Raw genomic sequence first — 23,268 nt, forward strand, 5'->3', positions numbered from 1 at the left:
GGATGAACCAATGTTCGGGGTATAGATATTTTTTGATTGTTAGATCTTGCTGATTTATGCTTCCCTTAAGCAGTATGTAATGTCCTTCTTTATCCCTTCTGACTAGTTTTGGCTTGAAGTCCATATTGTCTGAAATGAGGATGGATACTCTAGCTTTTTTGCTGTGTCCATGTGTATGGTATGGGTATGTTTTATTCCATCCTTTCACCTTTAGTCTATGAGTATCACTTTCTATGAGACGAGTCTCTTGCAGGCCACATATTATTGGATTTTTTCTTTTTAAACCAATCTGCCAGTCTATATCTTTTGATTGATGAGTTCAGGCCATTAACATTCAGGGTTATTATTGTGATACAATTTGTATTCCCACTCATTTGACTGATTTTTGTTTTTTATATGATTTGGTTTCTCCTAATTGGCTATTCATTAGGCTAGTTCCTCCCATTGCTGATTTGCATCTTTGTTTTTCATCTCTTCCTCCTGGAATATTTTGCTGAGAATGTTCTGTAATGCCGGCTTTCTTTTTGTAAATTCTTTTAGCTTTTCTTTACCAAGGAAAGATCTTATTTCGTCATCAAATCTGAAAGTAAGTTTTGTTGGGTATAAGATTCTTGGTTGGCATCCATTTTCTTTTAGGGCTTGGTAAATGTTGTTTCAAGCCCTTCTAGCCTTTAGGGTCTGGATTGAAAAATCTTCTGATATTCTTATTGGTTTCCCCTTGAGTGTAATTTGATTCTTTTCTCTCACAGCCTTTAAAATTCTGTCTTTATTTTGTATGCTAGGTGTTTTCAAAATAATGTGCCTTGGTGTGGGTGTGTTGTAATTTTGTATATTTGGAGTCTGATAAGCCTCTTGTACCTGGTTTTCCATTTCATTCTTCAGATTTGGGAAATTTTCTGATATTTTTTCATTGAATAGATTGTTCATTCCTTTGGTTTGTTTCTCTAAGCCTTCCTCAATCCCAATAATTCTTAAATTTGGCCTTTTCATGATATCCCATAATTCTTGTAGATTCTGTTCATGATTTCTTACCATCTTCTCTGTTTGTTCAACTTTGTTTTCAAGGTTAAATATTTTGCCTTCAATGTCTGAGGTTCTGTCATCCAGTTGTTCTATCCTATTGGTTATGCTTTCTATGGAGTTTTTAACTTGGTTTATTGTTTCCTTCATTTCAAGGATTTCTGTTTGTTTGTTTTTTTTTTTTGGTATCTCTAACTCTTTATTGAAATGATCTCTTGCTTCCCACATTTGCTCTTTTAACTGTTGATTGGTGTGATCATTTAATGCCTGCATTTGCTCTTTCATCTCCTCTTTCAATGCCTACCTTTGCTCTTTCATCTCCTCGTTTGCTTCCCTGATTGTTTTAATTATGTCTATTCTGAACTCCCTTTCTGACGTTTCTTCTGCTGTGCTGTCATTGGGTTTTATTGATACAGTATCTAGGTTTGTTTGGGACATTTTCTTCCCTTGTTTTCTCATATTGGGCAGATGTCAGTGGGACTCTGAGATATTGCAGATTTCCTCTATTTGCTTATAGTGTCCCTGTAGATTTCCAGTGTATCACCTCCCAGCCTTCAGTAGCCTGATGTCTTGGAGGAACTTGATAATGCAGTGCTTCTGAAGAAAGCTGCCCCTAGCCTGCTACTGGTTCTAGGGCTTGGAGTTGGCTCTGTGTGGAAAGGCCCCCACTGTGCTGTCTGCTCCCTGAAGCTGGTCATGGAATGTGACCGCCCCCGGAGGGAGCAGAGCTGCCTGGGGAAGACTCTAGCTGCCCTGCCCTGCTCTGAGAAGTCTCCTCTGTCCCGGCCTGCCTCCCGGGCCGAGCTTCACCCAGTGGGTAGTCTCACACCATGGCTCTATTTTAGTCCGAGTCTCTCAATGCCTCCCCTTCTTGAATCATGGGTTCTGTAGCGACAGGAGATGCAGTCACCGTCTAGTCCGCCATCTTTGTTCGCCCCTAGATTCTTAATTCTGATCTTCTGTTCATAGATTATGTTTATTCAAAATGTCAGGATCTCCCATTTATTCCAATGAAAATTCAATTTTAACTCATTTCTGATTTTCTGGGCCCATGCAAACAAAATGGTATTTGAAGGAAACAATGTAAGAGAGAATTTAAATAATCATACAGTTTTGTTATGATTATCAGCATTATTACACATTTCTTAGAAATATGATCCTATAGATTAATCACAGAAATATACAGTTGTTAATAGATATAAAAGCCATCCAAATGCAATTAGGACCCCACTCTTTTACTGTCACAAGCTTTAGTTGACATTGACATAACTTTTAACTCATACACAGTGTTTTCTCATCAAAGAAAAGGATAAAACATATACATGACTGCTGGGAAAAATCTAATAATGCATAAAATTGCTGAAGATCATAAATTTAAAATATGACTTTTTATGTTCCATTAAGGCTAAAATTTTATTTACACATTTAGCATAAAGCAAAATAAATATGTATTATCTTTCACAGAAAAACTATGACTCTTATTGAAATAAAATGTGTATTTAGAAAAAATGCAGGTTGAACAAGATAAAATATCCTTTTCATCTCTAATTTATATGATAAGGTTGTAGATCTTTTCCATTTGTTCACATTAATGCCATATTATATTATATCAAAATATCTAAAATGATATCACATGAAGAAAATTTTAGCATTTTGATACTAGTAATATTATGGATGAGACCAAAATGAAATAATAATGAAAATTAAATATAAATCCTATCAAGCGAGACATTATAATTCTTTTGGTCTATGGCCTTAAATAAGATTTCTAACATTATTGGCACATATGAAACTTGTTCACTAGGAAAAATTTTATCCTTTATATATGATTTTGTTTGATCACGTTTTCTATATTTCTCTGAGAGTCAAATTTCCGAGGTTTCATAGCTTCTACAGCTTTATAATTTATAAAAGTTCAAAAGATATTATTTACAATAAAGGTTTCTTAAAAACAGTTGGATATGGAAACATAAAGTTGTTTTCTTAGCTCCTAATAATTGTATAATTGGACCTCATAAAATCGAGTCTTCAAATATTCAGTTTTAAATGGTAGGGAAAAATACTGTGTTAACAATAAGTTCTGCCTCAAATTCTCTAATTCATGATAAAAAGAACAATTTTTAAAAAGTATAATGAATAATGAAAAACAGCAAAACATTTAAAACAGCAAAAATTAACAAGAAAAAGCTAACAAAATTTAAACAAGAAGCACGGAACAATATAATTAACATCAAAAAATGACAGCCAAGGAAAGAAATAGATGATGATTTAGATGAACAGAGTATTAGGGAAGAATATGACAAGGTCCACCCAAGCCATGTCCTTTATAAACCATAATGGTGAATCGACAAGAGCCTCTGAATTATAGCTAATGTTACTAAATTCAAAAAAGCAAACTGATTTGGTGTCATGTTTACTCTGTTCTGAAGAGGTTGTCAATTCCAGAGTGATGTATGTAAAGGAGAGGAAGTTAACAATGAGACTGAATTTCTATGATTGAAGTGAAGGATTTTAGGCTAAAGGAAGAGTTTGTATAGTAAAATTTAAGTCAATGGATACCTTAAGGGAATAAAATGCATGTCAGAGAGAAGGGGAACATATCTGAATACTGAATTGTGGAGAAAGGAAAGCTGAACTCAGGATTGTCCTTTCTTTTCTGCATGACTAGAGTTTACAGAAAAAGTGGATATAATATTTCAAAAGTCTCTTAAACATTTCAAAAGCATTGACAAAGGAGTTGAAATCATCTACATTAAGTGAGAGTTTACAAAAAAAGGGAAAAGTTCTGGACAGAGCTACAGGTCTTCCAAAGTGTGAACAAGAGAAAAAGAATTGATTGACATTGACAATATGCCACAATGTTACAGCAATTGAAGAAAATAAGTGAGATACTTTTAACATGAAGTATCAAGAAAGAAGCTGTACTGGAAGGAAAACGTAACAAAAGAATCACAAGAAAAATCACAATTGTTTTGAACTCTGAAACAACTCAGATTAAATAAAGAGTTAAATATGAAAATATACAAATGTTGACTTGTGATAATAATCAGGGGTCAAAAATCTGTGTGAAATTACTAACTAAATTAGAAAAAAACAAGGTAGAAAATATATGGATACAAACAATTTCAAATGTATGATAACATGGAAGAAAATCTGGAGATACCTGTAGTCAACGTATTTGTCAAAGTTCAAGTAATCAGGAAAAAATAAATATGGATGGCAAATAAAATCTTCAAGGTGAATAATTGATGTCCCCAAAGTAAATAACTCAACATACAGATTTAGACACATGAAATAAAATAAATTACCATAAATTTAAGAAAGAAGAAAAAAAAATGGTTCTAGAAAAATTGACACAGAATGATTACATTAAGATATAACCCATGATAAGGTGATTTAATTTTAATATCCAATATTCTTTTTTATTTGGTATTTTTAGTTATACATGACTGTGGAATGTATTTTAACGTGATATATCTATATATATATATTATATATATATAATATATATATATGTAGTATAACTTCCCGTTTTTTGGTTGTACATGATGTGGAGTTTTACTGGTAGTGTATTCATCATATATGAACATAGGAAAGTTATGTCTATTTTATTAGACTGTCTTTCCCACTCCCATCCCCCACTCTAATACCCCCACTCTACCCTCTCCAATCTGGTAAACATCTTACCCCAGCCTATACTGAGCTAGCATCCATGTATCAAAGAAAACATTCAGTCTTTGGTTTTGTTGGACTGTTTTTCTTTTAGCATGATAATCTCCGGATCCATCCATTTACAGGCAAATGTCATCATTTCATTCTTCTTTATGGCTGAGTGATATTCCACTGTGAACATGTGCCACATTTTCTTTATCTATTTTTCTGTTGAAGGGCACTTATGTCGGTTCCATAGCTTACCTATTGTGAATTAAGCTGATAAACCTTGATGTTGCTGCATGCCTATAGTATACTGATTTTAAGTCCTTTATTATAAACTGAGAAGTGGAATAACTGGGTCCAATGATGGTTCCATTCCAAGTTTTCTGAGGAATCTGCATATTGCTTTCCAGAATGGTTGCAAGAACTCGCAGTACTACCAGCAATGTATGCATGTACCTTTTTCCCCCACATCCTTGCCAGCATTTATTGTTACTTGTATTCTTGGTAATTTCCATTCTGACTGGAGTGAGGTGAAATCTCAGTGTAGTTTTAATTTGGATTTTTCTAATAGCTAGAGATGTTGAATTTTTTTCATATCTTTGTTGACTGATCATATTTCTTCTTCTATGAAGTGTCTGTTCAGTTCCTTTCCCCATTTATTGATTGGGTTATTTCATTTGTTTGTTTGACATTTTTTGGTGTTAAGCTTTTTGAGCTCTTTGTATATCCTGGAGATTAATGCTCTATCTTAGGTGCAGGTGTCAAAGATTTTCTCCCATTTTGTGGGCTCTCACTTCACATTCTTGATTGTTTCCTGTGCTGTGAAGAAGCTTTATAGTTTGATACCATCTCATCTGTTGATTACTGATTTTACATCTTTCACTTTATGATTCTTGTTACAAATTTGGTTTCTAAGTTGACATGATGGAGACTTGGGTCTGCTTTTTCTTCCAGTAGGCACAGGGTGTCTGGACTAATGTCTATGTCCTTGATCCACTTTAGTTTTGTTTTGTGCATGGAGAGAGATAGAGGTTTATTTTCATTTTGTTACATAAGCATTTCCAGTTTTCTTAGCACCATTTGTTAAATAGGCTATCATTTCTCCAATGTATGTTAATGATGCCTCTGTCTAGTATAAGGTAATTGCATTTATGTGCATTTATCTCTATGTCTTCTATTCTGTAACATCGTATTTCATGTCTGTTTTGGTGCCAATACTGTGCTGCTTTTATTACTATTGCTCTGTAGTATAAATTTAAAGTCTGGTATTGTTATGCCTCCTGCTTCATTTTTCTTGCTCAGGATTACTTTGACTATTCTGACCTTCTTACATTTCCAAATGAATTTCATGAAAGCTTTTTCTATTTCTATGAAGAATGTCATCAGAACCCTAATAGGAATTGCATTAAGTATGAATGGTGCTTTTGGTAGTTTGGCTATTTTGACAATATTAATTCTGCCTATCCAAGAACATGGGAGATATTTCCATCTTCTAAGTTCTTCTTCAATTTCTTTCTTAAGTGTTTTGTAGTTTTCATTGTAGAGGTCTTTCACCTCTTTTGTTAGATTGATTTCCAAGTATTTCATTTTATTTTTTGAAGTTATTTTGAATGGGATAGATTTCCTAATTTCTCTTTAGTGAATTCATCATTGAAGTATAGAAATGCATTTGATCTATGGGTATTGATTTTATATCCTGCTACTTTGCTGAATTCATTTATTCTAGAAGTTTTCTGGTGGAATTTTTTGGATCTTCTAAATATATAATCATGTCATTGGCAAATAGTGATAGTTTGAGTTCTTCTTTTTCTGTTCTTATTCCTTTAATTTTTTCATATGTCTGATTGCTCTAGCTAGAGTTTGAAGGACTATAAGGACTATGTTGAGTTGAAGTGGTGAAAGAGGGTATTCCTGTCTTGTTCCAATTTTAGAGGAAATTCTTTCAGTTTTTCTCTGTTCAGAATGATGTTGCCCTTGGGTTTAGCATAGATAGCCTTTACAATGTTAGGTATGTTCCTAGTATCCCTAGTTTTTCTAGTGTGTTGAACATAAAGAGGTACTGTGTTTTGTCAAATGCTTTTTCTGCATCTATTGAGACAGTCATATGCTTCTTGTCTATTGATTTGATGAATTAGGTCTATTCATTTCTGTATGTTGAGCCAAACTTGCACCCCTGGGATGCACCACACTTGATCATGGTGCACTGTATTTTTAATATGCTTTTGTATGCATTTTGCCAGAAGTTTATTGAGTATTTTTGTGTCTATATTCATCTGGGATATTGGTCTGAAGTTTTCTTCCCTTGATGTGTCTTTGTCTGGTTTTGGCATCAGGGTGATATTAGACTTATGGAATGAGTTTGGAAGGGTTCCCTCCTTTTCTATTTCATGGAATAATTTGAAGAGTATTGGTGTTAATTCTTTGAACATCTTGTAGAACATGGCTGAGAATCTTTCTGGTCTTGTTCTTTCCTGTTTGGTAGGCTTTTGATGTCATCTTCCATTGTTTAGAATTGATGTTTTTAAATTGTATATATCTTCCTGTTTCAGTTTGGGTAGATCATATGTCACTAGAAATGCTTCAATATCTTCAAAATTTTCTACTTTATTCAAGTATGATTTTAAAAATAGCTTCTAATTATCTTCTGTATTTCAGTAGTATTCATTGTGATACTTCCTTTTTCACCACAAATTTAGTAATTTGAATTTTCTATCTCCATTCATGTAACTAAGGGTTAAGCCATATTATTTATCTTTTCAAAGAACCAACTTTTCATCTTGTCAATTTTTGGAATTATTTCACTTTTTTCAATTTTATTTATTTCAACTCTGATTTTAATAATTTCCTGTCTTCTACTGCTTTTGCTGTTGATTTGTTCTTCTTTTTGTAGGACTTTGAGATGTAATGTTAGGTCATTTATTTGTTGACTTTTTATTCTTTTAATAGATGAGCTCAATGAAATGAACTTTCTTCTTAGTGCTACCTTCATAGTGGTCAAGAGATTTGATATGTTTTATTGTTGTTCTCATTTACCTCTAAAAGTACTTTTTTATTTCCTCCCTAATTTTTTTCTATCCACTCATTATTCAATAGCTTTTTATTTAATCACCAGATGTTGGAGTTGCTTCTATTTTTCATTTTATCAGTGATTTTTAGTTTCCTTCCATTATGATCTGATAGAAAGCAGGGTAGTATTCTACTTTTTTGTATTTGCTAAGAGTTGCTTTTTGCCATATCATATGGTCTATTTTAGAGAAGCATCCATGTGCTGCCAAGAAGAAAGTGCATTTGTTCCACAGTGTATGAAATACTCTATATATGTTCATTAATTCTACATTATTGAGTGTACTAATTTGTTCTGCAGCTTCTTTGTTTAGCTTTTGTTTGGAAGATCTATCCACGTGTGAGACAGTTGTGTTAAAGTTACCCAGTATTATTTTGTTGTGGTCCATTTGATTCTTGAAATCGAGAAGGGTTTGTTTGATGTATGTAGATGCTCCATTGTTTGGTGGATAATATTTACAATTGTTAGTCTTATTGAAATATAATTCTTTTAAGTAGTATAAAATGTCCTTCTTTTTCCCTTCTGTTTAATTTTTGCTTGAAGACCATTTATCTGATATACAAACAGCAAATCCTGCTTATTTATGAGATCCATGTAAATGATATATTTTTTCCTATCTTTTGGCCTTCAGTGTCTGGATGTCTTTGCCTATGAGGTGCGTCTTTTTGAGCTAGCATATTGTTGGGTCCTGTTTTTTAATCCAATTTGCTAGTCTATGTCTTTTAGTTGATGAGTTTAGGCCATTTACATTCAATATTATAACTGAGAAATGAATTTATTCACTGTCATTCTGATTTTCTCATTTTTAATTTGAATTATATTACCTTTTCATTGTCTAGTCTTCTAGTGTAGTTTATCTTTGTAGTGTAGTTTAATTTTCACTGTTATTTATCATTTCATCTACATTATGTATCTTTACATAGTATGTTTTATAGAGCAGGCTTTCTGTTGTGAATTCATTAAATTTTTGTTTATAATGGAAGTTTCTTACTTTAGTATCAATTCTGAGGTTTAATCTTGCTAGCTATAGTATTCTTGTCTGGCATCCATTTTTTTCTCAGAGTTTGATAATATTATTCCAAGACCTCCTACATTTAAGGGTTTAGGTTGAGAAATCAACTAAAATCAAGTTTGGTTTCCCTCTATATATGATCTGACATTTTTCTGTAGCAGCATTTAAAATTCTATCTTTATTCTGTATGTTAGGTATTTCCATAATAATTTGATTTGGTGTGGGTCTCTTGCGATTTTGTATATTTGTATAAGACCCCAGTATCTGATTTTATATTTCATTCTTTAAGTTTTGAAAATGTTCTGATATCCTTTCATTGAAAAGATTGTGCATTCCTTTAGTATGTATCTCCAAACCATCATGTATCCTGACAAATTTTAAGTTTGCTCTTTTCAAGTTATCACATATTTCTTGGAAATTCTATTCATGGTCTCTTAACACCTTTTCTCCATGATCAACTTTTTAAAAAGATCTAATATTTCTATTCTCAGAAAAAATGTGGAACCATGAATACAATATCCATACTAGAACATGGAAACACTGAAGAATACTTCAAAAGGTTTTCTGAAAATACATACAAAAACAAAATTTTTTTTTTCTGATTAAACCTCAGAATTGATACTAAAGTAAAAAACTTCCATTATAAACAAAAAAATTTTTTTTTAAAAAATACATACAAAAAAAAAACAAGAAAAACCAACACAAAACTACCTGAGGATGAAATCAAATTAATCCAAAGACAAATTCAAATGATTAAATCATATAATTATAAACTTGCGCAAATTATAGTAACAGAAGTATACACAAATGTTATAAATCTTGATGAGGAACAAAATAGCCTAAATCACAAGTTTGAAAGGGGAAAGGAGGGAGGTAGGACTATGTGTAAGATCTTTAATATATGTCTTTAATGTCAGCAAGGCAATTGTTATTATACAATTTTCTATATTTTATTAATAGGTTATTATTATACATAATAGTGTAATTCATTGTTACCTATTCCTACAGTCACATGATATTATAATGTGTCTTGGTCACTAGTGTTTCCAGGTGTTTCCAATATCTGTCCCCTACTCCCTCACCCTGGCCCATTTCCTCTACTCTACTGGTCTCTGGTGATGTTCATGAGATACCTCCCACTTTATTTTACCCCTTTTTTGGTATATTCCTTCCACATAGTAGAGAAAACATACAACATTTCATGTTCATTGGGCTTATTTTTCTTAACATAATGCCCTTGAGTTCCATCCATTTTCCTGAAGAAGACATAACTTCATTCTTTGTTGTCAAAAGTGAGTTGGCCTCTCGGGGTGGTGCCCCTTAATTCAGACACTGGGAGCCAGGTTCTGTGATGCAGACTCAATTTATTCAGGAAGTGCAGTAGTTTATATATGGAGTGAGAACCAATCATATTAATGAGATAGCCAGGCCACTGCTCAGGTTACATGTTTACAATACCGTACTACAGGGAAGAGCAGACTTCTACTGGGGACCAGGAAGGCTCAAGAGGCATTGGGTCATCACAGAGTGTACTCATGTGACATGAAGAGAGTCCAGTGTTCTGTGCTCAAGCTCAGTCCATACCTTGGATCCATGCCTGGTACACCACAGGATTCTCCTCATTTTCCCCTTTTTCTTTTTTGCCATCATGACCTGAGTTAACATGATCTGTCTAGTCTCAATTTTTGAGGTTCTGTTACAAAGACAGAAAATACACAGGAATGAAATTACAATGCCAGCAAGGGAAAGTCCAAATAATGCAATATTTACAGGATCAAATATGGAGGTGATTTTGTTCCATAATCGTGTAAAGAAAGAAGCATTCAGTACAAGCTGGGCTTGGGTTTCATTGATTGATATTATTGCATGACCTAGTTTGAGTGTTAAGTTCTGAAACCGGGCATTCCAAGGACCCCTTAAATATGTGCTTAATTCTTGCCTCCAGTTAGTCACATTGTCAAGTGTTGCCATAGTTTCACAAACATAGGGTAATGTGGGATTACATTGTAAACACATTGTCATTTGCACGAAATTCATTCTTTCATTCGTGAGATCTGTTTGTTGCTGCAAATTTAGGATACCTCCTTGTATTAGCGTATTTGTTTGGTGTTGAAGAGCGAAGGCTTCACTGACTCTAGTAGCTTGTGCATTTAGCACTGCAGCATTAGCACCAGTTTGTACTAAGGCTATCGTGGCAGCAGTTGAAGCAGCTAGGGCAGCAATAATAATACCTGCAAGCAACGCAATAAGTCCAAAATCTTTTTTAGCATGTATTAATTGTACATCTTTAGTAAGAACTATTGGTTGAATAGTATGAGTATAATTTGATATACCCCAAATGTAAGGAGGTACTCTAGCTAACGATGCAGTTGAAAATTACTGCATTATATTAATTACTGGTATTATTCCTGAGTTTCAGTATTCTTGTTGTGGAAGTCACTGCCTGCATTTACATGTTAAAATGTTGACCTTACATTTTCTTACAGTAGTTTTAAAGACCTAGCTCTAATTTTAGGTCATTGTTGCTTTTTGTGTTGACTTTTGTGTAGAGTGAGAGACAAGAATGTGGTCTCATTTTTCTATGTATGGATAACCAGTTTTCCCAGTACCTTTTGTTAAAAAACTAACTTTTCCCCAACATGATTTTGTGTCTTTGTTAAGGATCAGATGACTGTATCTGTGTGGCTTTGTGTTTTCTATTCTGTTCCAGGTGAATATGTCTGCTTTTTATGGCAGTGCTATGTAATTTTTATTGCAATATCTCTGTAGTATAATTTGAAGACAGGTGTTATGATGTCTCCAGCATTGCTTTTTCTGCTTAGACTTTCTTGGGCTATTCCAGGTCTTTTATTCTTCCATGTGTTTTAGGACTTTTTTTTCTAGTTCTGCAAAGAATGTCATTTGTATTTTGATGGGTTTTGCATTGAAATTGTGTATCACTTTGATAATATAGTCATTTTAACAATATTATTTGTGCCTACACAGGGACATGGAAATCATTCCAGATTTTAGTGTCTTCTTAAATTTCATTTTCAGAGTTCTATAAATTTCCTTGCGGAATTCTTTCATCTCCTTAGTTATATTTATTCACAGATATTATAATTTGATTAAGACTGATGTGAATGAAATTATTTTTATTATTTTTCTGAATTCTTTTTAGTGATTTTATTATTGGTTTATAGGAAAGCTGTCAATTTTTTTATGTTGATTGTAAATGCCATCTTTGCTGAATTTATTTATTAGCTATAGTAGTCTTCTGGTGGAACTTTTTGGTCTTCTAATATAGGATAATATAATCTAAAAACAGTGATAATTGGAATTCTTCCTTTCTTATTTTTATCTCTTTTATTCCTTTTGTATAATTATTCTAGTATTTCTAGTACTGAATTCAATACGAGTGTTGAAAGTGGATATCCCTTCCTTATTCTGAGCTTTAGAGTAAATGCTTTCATTTTTCTCCATTCACTATGATCTTGTTTTAGATTTATTATAAACAGCCTATGTGATATTGAGATAAGGTACTTCTATCCCTAGTTTCTAAGGTGTTACCATGGAGGGGTGCTGAATATTGTTGAAAGCTTTCTCTGCATCTATTGAGATGATCTTGATTCTACTTATGTTATAAATTCATTTATTTATTTGTGTATATTGAACCTTCCTTGAATCCCTGTAATAGCACCAATCTGGACATGTTGTACAATTTTCTTAATCTGTTGTTGAATATGATTTGCTAAACTTTGATGAATAATTTTTGAAAATATGTTCATCAGGAATATTGGACTATAGATTTGTTTCCTTGATGTTCCTTCTCTAGTTTTGGTATCAGGATTATGTTTATTTCATAGAATAAATTGGTAAGTTTGTCACACTTTCTATTAAATGGAATAATTTGTGGATCATTGACATTTAGTTGCTTAGAAGGTGGTACAGACTGGGCATGGTGGTACACACTTGTAATCCCAGTAGCTGGAAAGGCTAATACAGGAGGATCATGAGTTCAGAGCCTTGCAAAAGCAAGGTGCTAAGCAACTCAGGGAGACCCTGTCTCTAAATAAAATACAAAATAGGGGTGGGAATGTGTCTCAGTGGTTCAGTGCCCCTGCATCCAATCCCTAGTACCAAAGAAAAGGGGGGGGTGTTTAGGAAAGCTATCCATTTTTGTATATTGATTTTATATGCTGCTATTTTGCTAATTTTTTATTAGATACAGCAGTTATTATGATGGAACTTTATAATCTTCTAATATAGCAAAATTTAAAGGCTGGGTAGAATTCATCTAAGAATGCACCTATTCCCAGGGATTGCTATTTTGAAAGATTTTTTATTGCTACTTCAATATCATTGCTTTTATTTGTTATGCTTTGGTGTTCTATACCCCCTTGTTTCAATTTTGGAAGGTCATATGTGTCTGGAAATATCTCCATGTCTTCTAGATTTTTTCAATGTGAAGTATACATTTTCAAAATAGTCCCTAATGATCTCAATTTCTTTCATGTGTATAGTGGTATCTCCTATTCCATCACTATTTGTATTACTTTGGGTCATCTGTCTTTTCCCTTTGGTTAGTTTGGATAAATGTTATTAATATTGTTTATCTCTATAAACAACCAAATCTGCATTTATTAAACCTATCTATTCCTTTCTTATATTCTCTATTTAATTGATTTGGGCTCTGATATCAATTATCTCTTTCCTACAACTGGCATTGGGCTAGGTTTATTCTTGCTTTATTAGGTCCTTGAGATGCAACATTAGGTTTTTTATTTGGAATCGTTTGTAGGCACTCAAGGTTATAAATTTTCCTATTTTTAATAACCTTTATAGTGTCCTAGTATTACTGGTATATGGTATTTAATTCTATGAGTTTAAAAAATTTCATCCCTGATTTCTTTGATCACCCATTCACTGTTCAAAAAGCTATCATTCAATCTGAATATGTTTATACAGTTTCTGTAGGATTTTATTTTTTGGGGTGTGTGTGTGTGTGTGTGTTGATTTCTAACTTCACTCCACTATAATATGATAAGAGCTAAGAAATCACATCATTTTGTATTAGCTAAGTGTCTGTGGAATTAGATATGTTTTATTTGGAGACGATTCTGTAAGCAGCTGAGAATAAAGCGAATTCTGCTGCTGTTGGATGGAATATTCTGTATATGTCTGTTCAGTCCATTTGATTTATAATATTTTTATATCTTTGGGATATAAATATTTGTTAGTCAACCTCTCGTTGGATTGTTCCCTTTTCTAATATGAAGTGACCTTTTTTTATCTTCTGATTAACTTTTACTTAAAGTATGCTTTATCAAATATGACACTAACTATTCCTGCTTCTTTTCAGGCCCCATTTGCATGGAATGTCATTTTCCATCTTTTCACTTTCAACCTGTGACTGTCTTTGTAAGGTTAGTCTCTTGAACACAATATATAGTTTGGTCTTTACTTTTAATCTATTCTGTTGGAGAGTTGAGATCACTCACACTTAATATAGAGAGATGTTTATTAATTTCTGCTATTTTGACCTATTTGTTATATTTAATTTGGTACAGTTTCTCCTTAGCTATTCTTCAAATGACATTTGTTAATTTGTGAAATCTGTAGTTTATCTTTGGTGTCTTCTTCATGTTATTTCTTTAAATATTATCTGTAGTGCTCGATTAGTGGCCATAAATTCTTTTAATTTCTCATTACTATGGACTTTTAAAATTTCTCCTTAGAATTTTAAGTTTACCTTTTCTAGATATAGCAATCTAGGTTGACAGAAATTGACTTTCCTTGTCTACCACACATCATTCTAAGCCTTTATAGATTTTAGAGTTTGTATTAATAACTCAGAAGTGATTCTGATTGGCTTGCCTTCCAATGTGTCCTGGCATTTTTCCTTTAGAGGATTTTAAAATTCTACTCATCCTGTCCTTTAGGCTTTTTGTTTTTATTGTTGTAGAACAACACAGCTAAATAAAATTTTGGTTTATTGTTGGACAACATTGTTTCACACATACACGAAATAGGCCAAAAACAATAAACAGCAACTTCATAGACAAAAAAGAAAAAAAGAAACATTTTTATCTTTGGCCTTTTTGACCATCTCGTACAAACCAATTACTCATAGTATGGTTAAAGTACATACACAAAAAAAATTACTAGAATGTTTGAATAGGATTAATTTTTTGTTGTTGCTGTTTTTACTTTTTTACCAGTTTTCTTCTCTGTTGAGCTTATAATGAACATGAATACAATGCAAATAAAGTCAGAAGTAGGACAGAGAACCTTCAAAGGCTGGTTTGGTCATCTAAGGTCATTAAAAATGGCTGACCCCTAAGAAAATGTGAATAAAAAAAATACAAACAAGCTTTCCTTTTTAAAAGTACTTCTAATAAAAAAGAAGGGCCTTGGAAGTTTTCTTTTTTCTTCCCCATTGCAAATTTATGTTGTGGTTTTGGTTAGGTAGTAGAGAGTGGGGGTCATCCATGGGTGGAATTGCCCACAGTGGGCTAGCAGACTGGCCTCTCTACTCAAAGGTGGCCACATTTTGATTCTGAGATGGGAAGTGAAGGGTAACATGTCACAAAGGCCTTAACTTTTCCTTTTTGCTCTCTCATTATCCTCATGGGTCTTCCTCTTCTTGGTATCAGCATCATCATCCTTTGTCATCTTCAGTTGCCTGTTTGCCCCCAGCTGCCTCAGCCTCCTCATCTTCATCTCCATCCTTTTCTTCACCATCACCTTCCTCCTCTTCCTCACTACCCTCTTCCTCTTCTTTATCTACCTCATTATTGGTCCCCTGCTTCCCATTTTCCTCATTAGCATCCCCATTAGCAAGGGCATCTCTTCCATTCTCTGCCTCATCCACAACTTTTTTCTTCTTCTTTAAATCCTTGGTGGTGACATTGGAGCTAGTGCGCACTGCCACATCTGACATGGTGGGGCATGCTCATGATCCAATGCAGTGGGTTAAAAAGGAAACTAGAGTTCAGGGACTCTGGTGATGAAGCCATCAATGTCCAAAAAATCAGAAGTGTTTTTTTCGAGTGGGGAGCTAGACCCAGGAACAGTGCAAAGATGGCTTTTCAGAGGATCCACTCTATTTTAGACAATTTAATAATAATATATCAAGAAGAGGTTTGTTTCTGATCTTGTCTATTTGGGATTATGAATGCTTCCTGTATCTGAATGTTTACCTCATTTTCATTATATACAATATTTTCTGAAATTACAGCTCTAAAGAGGTTGTACATACCATTAATCTCCATCTCAAAACCCTCTTCAATTCTAATTATAATTAACTTTTGTATTCTAATATTGTCCCAGAGTTCTTGTATAGTCTATTCATGTTACTTATTTTCTTTTCTTTCATACTGTCTGAATGTACAAGGCCGACCACTTTGTCTTCCAGCTCTGAGATACTGTCTTCTGCATGGTCTAATCTATTAGAGTGACTTTCAATTGATTTTCTCATTTGATTTATTGTGGCTTTAAATTTTATGATTTCCATTTGGGTCTTTTCAATATCTCTATCACCTTGTTGAATTTCTCTTTGATATCCTGTACTGATTTACTTAATTCATTCAGTTTTTTTCTGTTTTTCTGGAATTCATTGATCATTTTTATAATCATTCTTTTGAATTATTTGATCCTCTTTAAAAATTGTGGTGGTGCAGAAGAAACATTTCAAAATCTACTGGTATTTCATCCACTTTAAAAATTTTAGAGTCAGTGGATGAACCTCGACTTTAGAAGGTGTCATTTTACCTTGTGTTTTCATATTTCTTTTAATCCTGTTATGAATTTTGTTCATTAGTTGGGATGTATTTCTCTTCTAGTCACCTGTGTGAATCTTTTTTTAGGGTGCAGCTTTTTCTTGAGATGTGTTCCACAATATTAGGTCAATGAGAATTTTTCTATATATTTCCAAGTGGTTTTTGTAGTATAGTTTCCTTGCTAGTGCTTTCATGATTGTTAGTGTATTTTGATAAATGTGTACATCATCAGAGCTTGAGGATTCTATTTTTCCTGTAGGTTTTGCAAGAGTGGATTCTTTTTGTAAATAAGACAATTGTGTTGTATATAGTAGAGTAAGTGTACTACAATCTGTGATTGTTTTTTCTAAATTTAGGAACTCAATAAATCTAAAGAATTATGGAGAAATATGGATTGAGGTCACTTGTAGGTGTGGTGCCACAGTCTTTGTGTCACATTTCTCTGTTTTTGCTGTAGAAGTAGATGTCTTTGAGTAGGACCTAAGGTTCCTGCAGCTATTGCAATTTGGGACCTGGTTGTTTGGAATTTTTCTCTCTTATATTTGCATTAAAGCATTGATGAGGTTTGAACATGGTGTTTGTGTGTGTAGCAAGGTACACTGTCTCTTGTATGTTTTACAGGTGTAGCTCAACAGAAGAGTCTTTGCCCTGTGAATGCATATTGTCTCAGTAGATTCCCAACACATCACAAAAATGAGGAAGTAAGCAACATCAATAATAGCAGTGAATAACATGCAGCATTAAAATGAATACACAGTTCCTATTGTGAGATCTGTAACACTAATTACCACATAAACAGGAATAATAGGGTCAGATTCAAACTGAAGGCAGTTTTTGTCCAGGGCAGAGGAACAGGAAGGTATCTAGATCATGGCCAAAGTCATCAGGAAGTCAGTCAAGGCAGAAAATTACCTCGTGGACAGTGGAGAGTGATGGTGCATGGACTGACTCATGGTCACAGACAGTAGGTGTTTAGACACTGGTTGGAAGTTGATTCAGTCCCATTTAACAGAGGGAAACAGTGCCTGCAGTTTACAACCTGGAGCACTGAAAGCTAGAACTGAAGTGAACATGCTAAATCTCTTTATTCATTAGTAGGAATGGTAACTAAGTGAGCTGTGTCAGCCAGGGGGAATGTTTCTGCACCAGAAATCACCCACACAGAATAAACAATCACAGTACCTGAGCTCATCAGACTCTATGCCACCTTAAAAGATTCCTATGGAGGGGAGCAGACACACAGTGACTCAGGGCAATCAGAGAGATAATTCAGAGCCCTGCGCCTTGAGCTCATGCACATGATAGAAACAACCAGCAGATACAACATCATACCCTCTGAGCAATCAGCCTCATCCCTAGACTGACAAAAGAGAATTAGCTGGTGTGAGAGCCATAGCAACTAGGGAAGAGATCCTATGTCCCCAATCCTCTGAGGGGATACAAAGCCAAAGAATGGTGGACATCTTCTAAAGACCCCAAATATTGATGCTGTTCAAACCAAGACCCAATATGAATTTTCTTCACCTTGGCATAGTATACTATAAATAGCTATAATGTCAATTTTGATCATATATATATCACTCTTCATTTTCATTTGATAGTTTTTACCCTAATAGCCAAAAAAAAGAGAAATGTTGGAGAAATCACAATACCAGACCTCAAATTATAGTACAGTTACAGTAGCAAAATCAGCATGGCTTTAATACCAATACATATGTGAGGACAAATGGGATAGAATAGAAGACACAGAGGGAAACACACATAGGTAGTCATCTGGTATGCAACAGAGGTGCCAAAAATATTTTGGAGAAAAGGTAGCCTTTTTAATAAGTACTACTAGGAACAATGGATCTATATGTAAAATAATGAAATGATCCCTATCTCTCACCCAGTCAACTTAAACTACAGTCACTACACTACAGTCAACTTAAACTGGATCAGAGACCTAGGAATTAGACCAGTAATTCTTCAACAGCTAGAAGAAAATGGAAACCTAACACTATAACATATTGGCACAGGCACCAACTTCATTCACAAGATTCCTAAGGTACAAGAAATAAAACCAAAAATCAATAAGTGGAATGCCATCAAATTTTAAAAATGTTCTTCACAGAAAAGTAAACAATTAATTTAAGAATATAGAGAGGGAGCCTACAGAATGGGAGAAAAATTTTTCCAGTTACTCCTTTAAAAGGGGATTAATATCCAGAATATACAAATAACTCAAAAAACTTAAAGGAAAAAAAATCCAATTAATAAACGAAAAAAGAAGTAAACATACTTCTCAAAAGAAGAAATACAAAAGGTGAATAAGTATATTTAAGAATGTTCAACAATTCTAGCAGTCAAGGAAATGCAAGTCAAAACTACATTGAGATTTCATCTCTGTCTACTCCTCAGGATGGCAAGTATCAGTGATACCAATAATAATAATGTTGGCAAGGATGTGGGGAAAATGGTATATTCTTATATTGTGGGTGGGACTGAAAATCAGTACATCTAATTTGGAAAGCAGTATGGAGATTAAAAAATACTAGGAATAAAACAACCATATGCCCCAGTTATTTTACTCCTTGGTACATATCCAAAAGATCTAAAATTAGATTACTATAGGAATGCAACCATATCAATGTTTATAGCAGCACAATTCATAATAGTTAAGCTGTGGAACCAACCTAGGTGGCTGTCAACAGAAGAATGGACAAAGAAAATGTGGTATATATACACAATGGGGTAATACTCAGCAAAAATAAAATAACAAAATTATAACTTTTACGGGTAAATGGATGGAATTGAAGACCATCAGAATAAGTAAAAAAAAAAAAAAAATCCAGACTCAGAATCACAAAGGATAAATGTTTTATCTTATATGCAGGAACTAGACCAAACTAAGAAAAAGAAAGAAAAGTGGGGAAATTTCATGAAAAAAGAAGAGAGATCAGTGCAGCATAAGATGGGGAGTGATGGACAGGGAGGAAATATCAGGTAAAGGGAAGTATAATGGAATGAATCTAAGCTAACTTTTCTATGCATCTATGTGAATATGTCACAATGAATCACACATTCATATATATCTATAAGGCACTAATTTAAAAATTATAACTAAATAGAAGAAAAATCACTAGAGGGAAGGGAATGGAGAGAAAGGAGGGGAGAAAAATTAAAAGTACAGGAGACTGAATTAGAGAAAATTATATCCCATGCCTTTGTAATTATGTCAAAATGAACTCTAATGCCATGTGTAACTAAAAATCACTAATAAAAATAGAAAAATGAGCAATATTCTTGAGAAATAGGATGTCTGAAAAGTATATTAGTTTTGTTTTCTATTCTTAACTTTTTACTTTTTGAAAAAATGTATATATTTTTTCTCTCACCTATCTGTCTCTGTAGATTATCTTTCTCACTGATCTCATGCTTGCGGCCAACATGTTACTTTCTCCTTCGCTCTTACTATAAAGTTTTATCTCTATCTTCTCTCCTCCTCCCACATAAACATCATATCTTACACTACTTCTGTTCTAACATTGTGCATCATTTGAGACAGTAAATCATTTTATCAAACTTATTGTTTATATCATAGATAATAATTGAACACATCATTTCTGTTTACTGTGACAAAACTATAAACACCTTAATAGGAAATGTTTGGTTTAAGACTCTATATTGTTTTGAATTGGGTGCTGTTAATCCTGGTCTTGACCTTAATGGTCCTTAAGAAGCCTTCAAGGACACTATAAGACTACAGGGTAGAAACTATGCTGACTCAGATCCATATAACTAGATGGGAAGACACACAAACAACATGAAAAAAGCAAGGGAAAAATTGCCTCAAATAACCAAGATGTTCCAACAATAGGATCCATAGACAATATATTAAAATAATTGTCAGGGAAGGACTTCAGAAGGTATATAGTAAGACTGATCTTCAAGAAAAATAAAAAGAATGGTATCAGTGAGAAAATATAGGAAGTGAAGATCATTTCAATAAAGAGGCAGAGATTATAAAAAGGAATCAAGAAGACATCCTCAAAATGAAAGAACAATAAACCAAATTAAAAATTCAATGGAAAGCATCACCAACAGACAAGACCACTTGGAAGATAGAGCCTCAGACAATAAAGACAAAATATATAATCTTGAAAACAAAGTGTACTGTACAGAGAAGATGGTAAGAAACCATGAAAAGAAATTCCATCAAATATGGGAAAACATGAAAACACCAAACATAAGATTTTTTCAGGATATACAAAGGCATTGAGATACAAACAAAAGGAATGCACAAACTTTTCAATGACATAATATCAAAAATATTATAAATCTAAAGAATGAAATGGAAAATCAACTATAAGAGGATTACGGGACACCAAATGTACAAAATTACAGCAGACCCACACCAAGGCACATTATAAACAGAATGACTAACATACAGAATAAGGACAACTTTCAGGCTTTACAACTTTAAAGACTTCAAGAGAAAAAAATCAAATTACATATAGGAGTAACCAATTTGGATCTCAGCTGATTTCCCAGTCCAGACCCTCAATACCAGGATGTCATAGAATAGCATATATCAAGCTCTGAAGGAAAATGGATGCAACCAAGAATTTTATATTCAGCAAAACTAAGCTTCAGATTTGAAGATGAAAAAAGAAAACCTTCCGTGATAAACAAAGTTAAAAGAATTCACAACTAGAAAGCTTGCACTACAAAAGATCCTCAGCAAAACATTCCATAAGGAGAAATGAAAATAAACCACCAACAACAACAAAAAGCAATGAAAACCAGCAAAGGGAGGAACTACACTAAAGAAATGGTTCTCTATTCTGTACCATTGATCTGTCTATTTTGGTACCAATACCATGCCATTTTTGTTACTATTGCTTTGTAGTATAGTTGAAGTTCTGGTATTGCAATACCCCTGCTTCACGCTTCCTCCTAAGGATTGCTTTAGCTATTCTGGGTTTCTTATTCTTCCAGATGAATGTCATGATTGCTTGACCTATTTCTGTAAGGTACACCACTGGGATTTTAATTGGAATTGCATTGAATCTGTATAGCACTTTTGGTAGTATAGCCATTTTGACAATATTAATTCTGCCTATCCAAGAACATGGGAGATCTTTCCATCTTCTAAGGTTTTCTTATTGCTGGTGGGATTGCAAATTGGTACAGCCACTCTGGAAAGCAGTGTGGAGATTAATCAGAAAGCTTGGAATGGAACCATTATTTGACCCCAGCTATCCCACTCCTCAGCCTGTACCCAAAGAACTTAAAATCAGCATACTACAGAGATGCAGCCACATCAATGTTCATAGCTGCTCAGTTCACAATAGCCAGATTGTGGAACCAACCTAGATGTCCTTCAATTGATGAATGGATAAAGAAACTGTGGTGTATATATACAATGGAATATTACTCAGGCATATAGAATAATAAAATTATGGCATTTGTAGGCAAATGGATGAAATTGGAGAATATCATGCTAAGTGAGATAAGCCAATCTCAAAAAACCAAAGGATGAAGGATCTCGCTGATAAGTCGATGAAGACACATAATGGAGGGTGGGAGGGGGCCAAGAATGGAGGAAGGAGGGACTATATAGAGGGAAAAGAGGGGTGGGAGGGGTGGGCATGAAGGGAAAAAATAACAGAATGAATCAAACAACATTACCCTATGTAAATTTATGATTACACAATTGGTATGCCTTTACTCCATGTATAAACAGAGAAATAACATGTATCCCATTTGTTTACAATAAAAATAAATTAAAAAAACAAAAACAAAAAAAATAGACCATATGTTAAGCCACAAAGAAACTCTTAACTAATAAAAAAAGAAATACTATCCTTCTCTCTATCAGATCATAATGAAATTAAACTAGAAATCAGTAATAAAATAAAAAATAGAAGGTACTCCAACACCTGGAGACTATATAACATGCTATTGAATGGTGAGTGGATAGCAGAAGAAATCAAGGAGGAAATCAAAAATTCCTTAGAGGTAAATGAGAACAACAATACAACATATATAAAATCTCTGGGCCACTATGAAGGCAGTGCTAAGAGGAAAATTCATTACACTGAGTTCATTCAATAAAATAATAAAATAGTAAACAAATAAATTAGCTAACATTATATTTTAAAGCCCTAGGAAAGAAGAACATATCAACACCAAAAGCAAAAGACAGGAAAGAATTAATATCACAGCTGAAATCAATGAAGTTAATAGAAAATAATTTGAAATAAATGATTAAAAAACTTGACAAAACAAAAAGATGTTTCTTGAAAAGATAAATATAATTGATAGATCCTTATCTACACTAATGAAGAGAAAGAGAAAACTCAAATTACTAAAATTCATGGTGAAAAGGGAAATATCAATAAAGTTACTAATGAAATAAAAATGGTAATTAGATACTATTTTGAAAATTTATACTCCAGTAAAACAGAAAATCTCAAAGACATTGAAAATTTTCTAGAGACATATGATCAACCAAATTGAAACAGAGGATGTATACAATTTAAATAGATCAATTTCAAGCATTGAAATATAAGATGTCATCAAAAGTCTACCAACCAAGAAAAGCCCAGGAACACACAGATTCTCATTTGAGTTCTATAAGACTTTCAAAGAAGAATTAACACCAATACTCCTCAAATTATTCCATGAAATAGAAAAGCAGGGAACCGTTCCAAACTCATTCTATGAGGCTAATATCACCCTGATACCAAAATCAGACAAAGACACATCAA

The 23,268-nt window shown here is 33.4% G+C and overlaps 1 protein-coding gene and 1 long non-coding RNA gene across 2 annotated transcripts in view; one reads left to right on the forward strand and one right to left on the reverse strand.

Moving 5' to 3' along the window:
- LOC306650813 overlaps positions 1-23,268 on the forward strand; it is a 422,453-nt gene that overhangs the window by 153,004 nt on the left and 246,181 nt on the right. Inside the window, exon 2 of the long non-coding RNA XR_013761039.1 lies at positions 7,044-7,081. This is a non-coding gene — a long non-coding RNA (uncharacterized lncRNA). The remainder of the gene's footprint in view (positions 1-7,043; positions 7,082-23,268) is intronic.
- On the reverse strand, positions 15,394-15,675 carry LOC306652020 (prothymosin alpha-like; the record flags this gene model as incomplete). The annotated part of the gene is made up of 1 exon (XM_079125083.1): positions 15,394-15,675. The coding sequence occupies one exon, from the start codon at positions 15,673-15,675 to the stop codon at positions 15,394-15,396; it is 282 nt and encodes a 93-aa protein (XP_078981209.1).

Source organism: Sciurus vulgaris, assembly GCF_902686455.1.
Source record: "Sciurus vulgaris genome assembly, chromosome: X".
Lineage (NCBI taxonomy): Eukaryota > Metazoa > Chordata > Mammalia > Rodentia > Sciuridae > Sciurus > Sciurus vulgaris.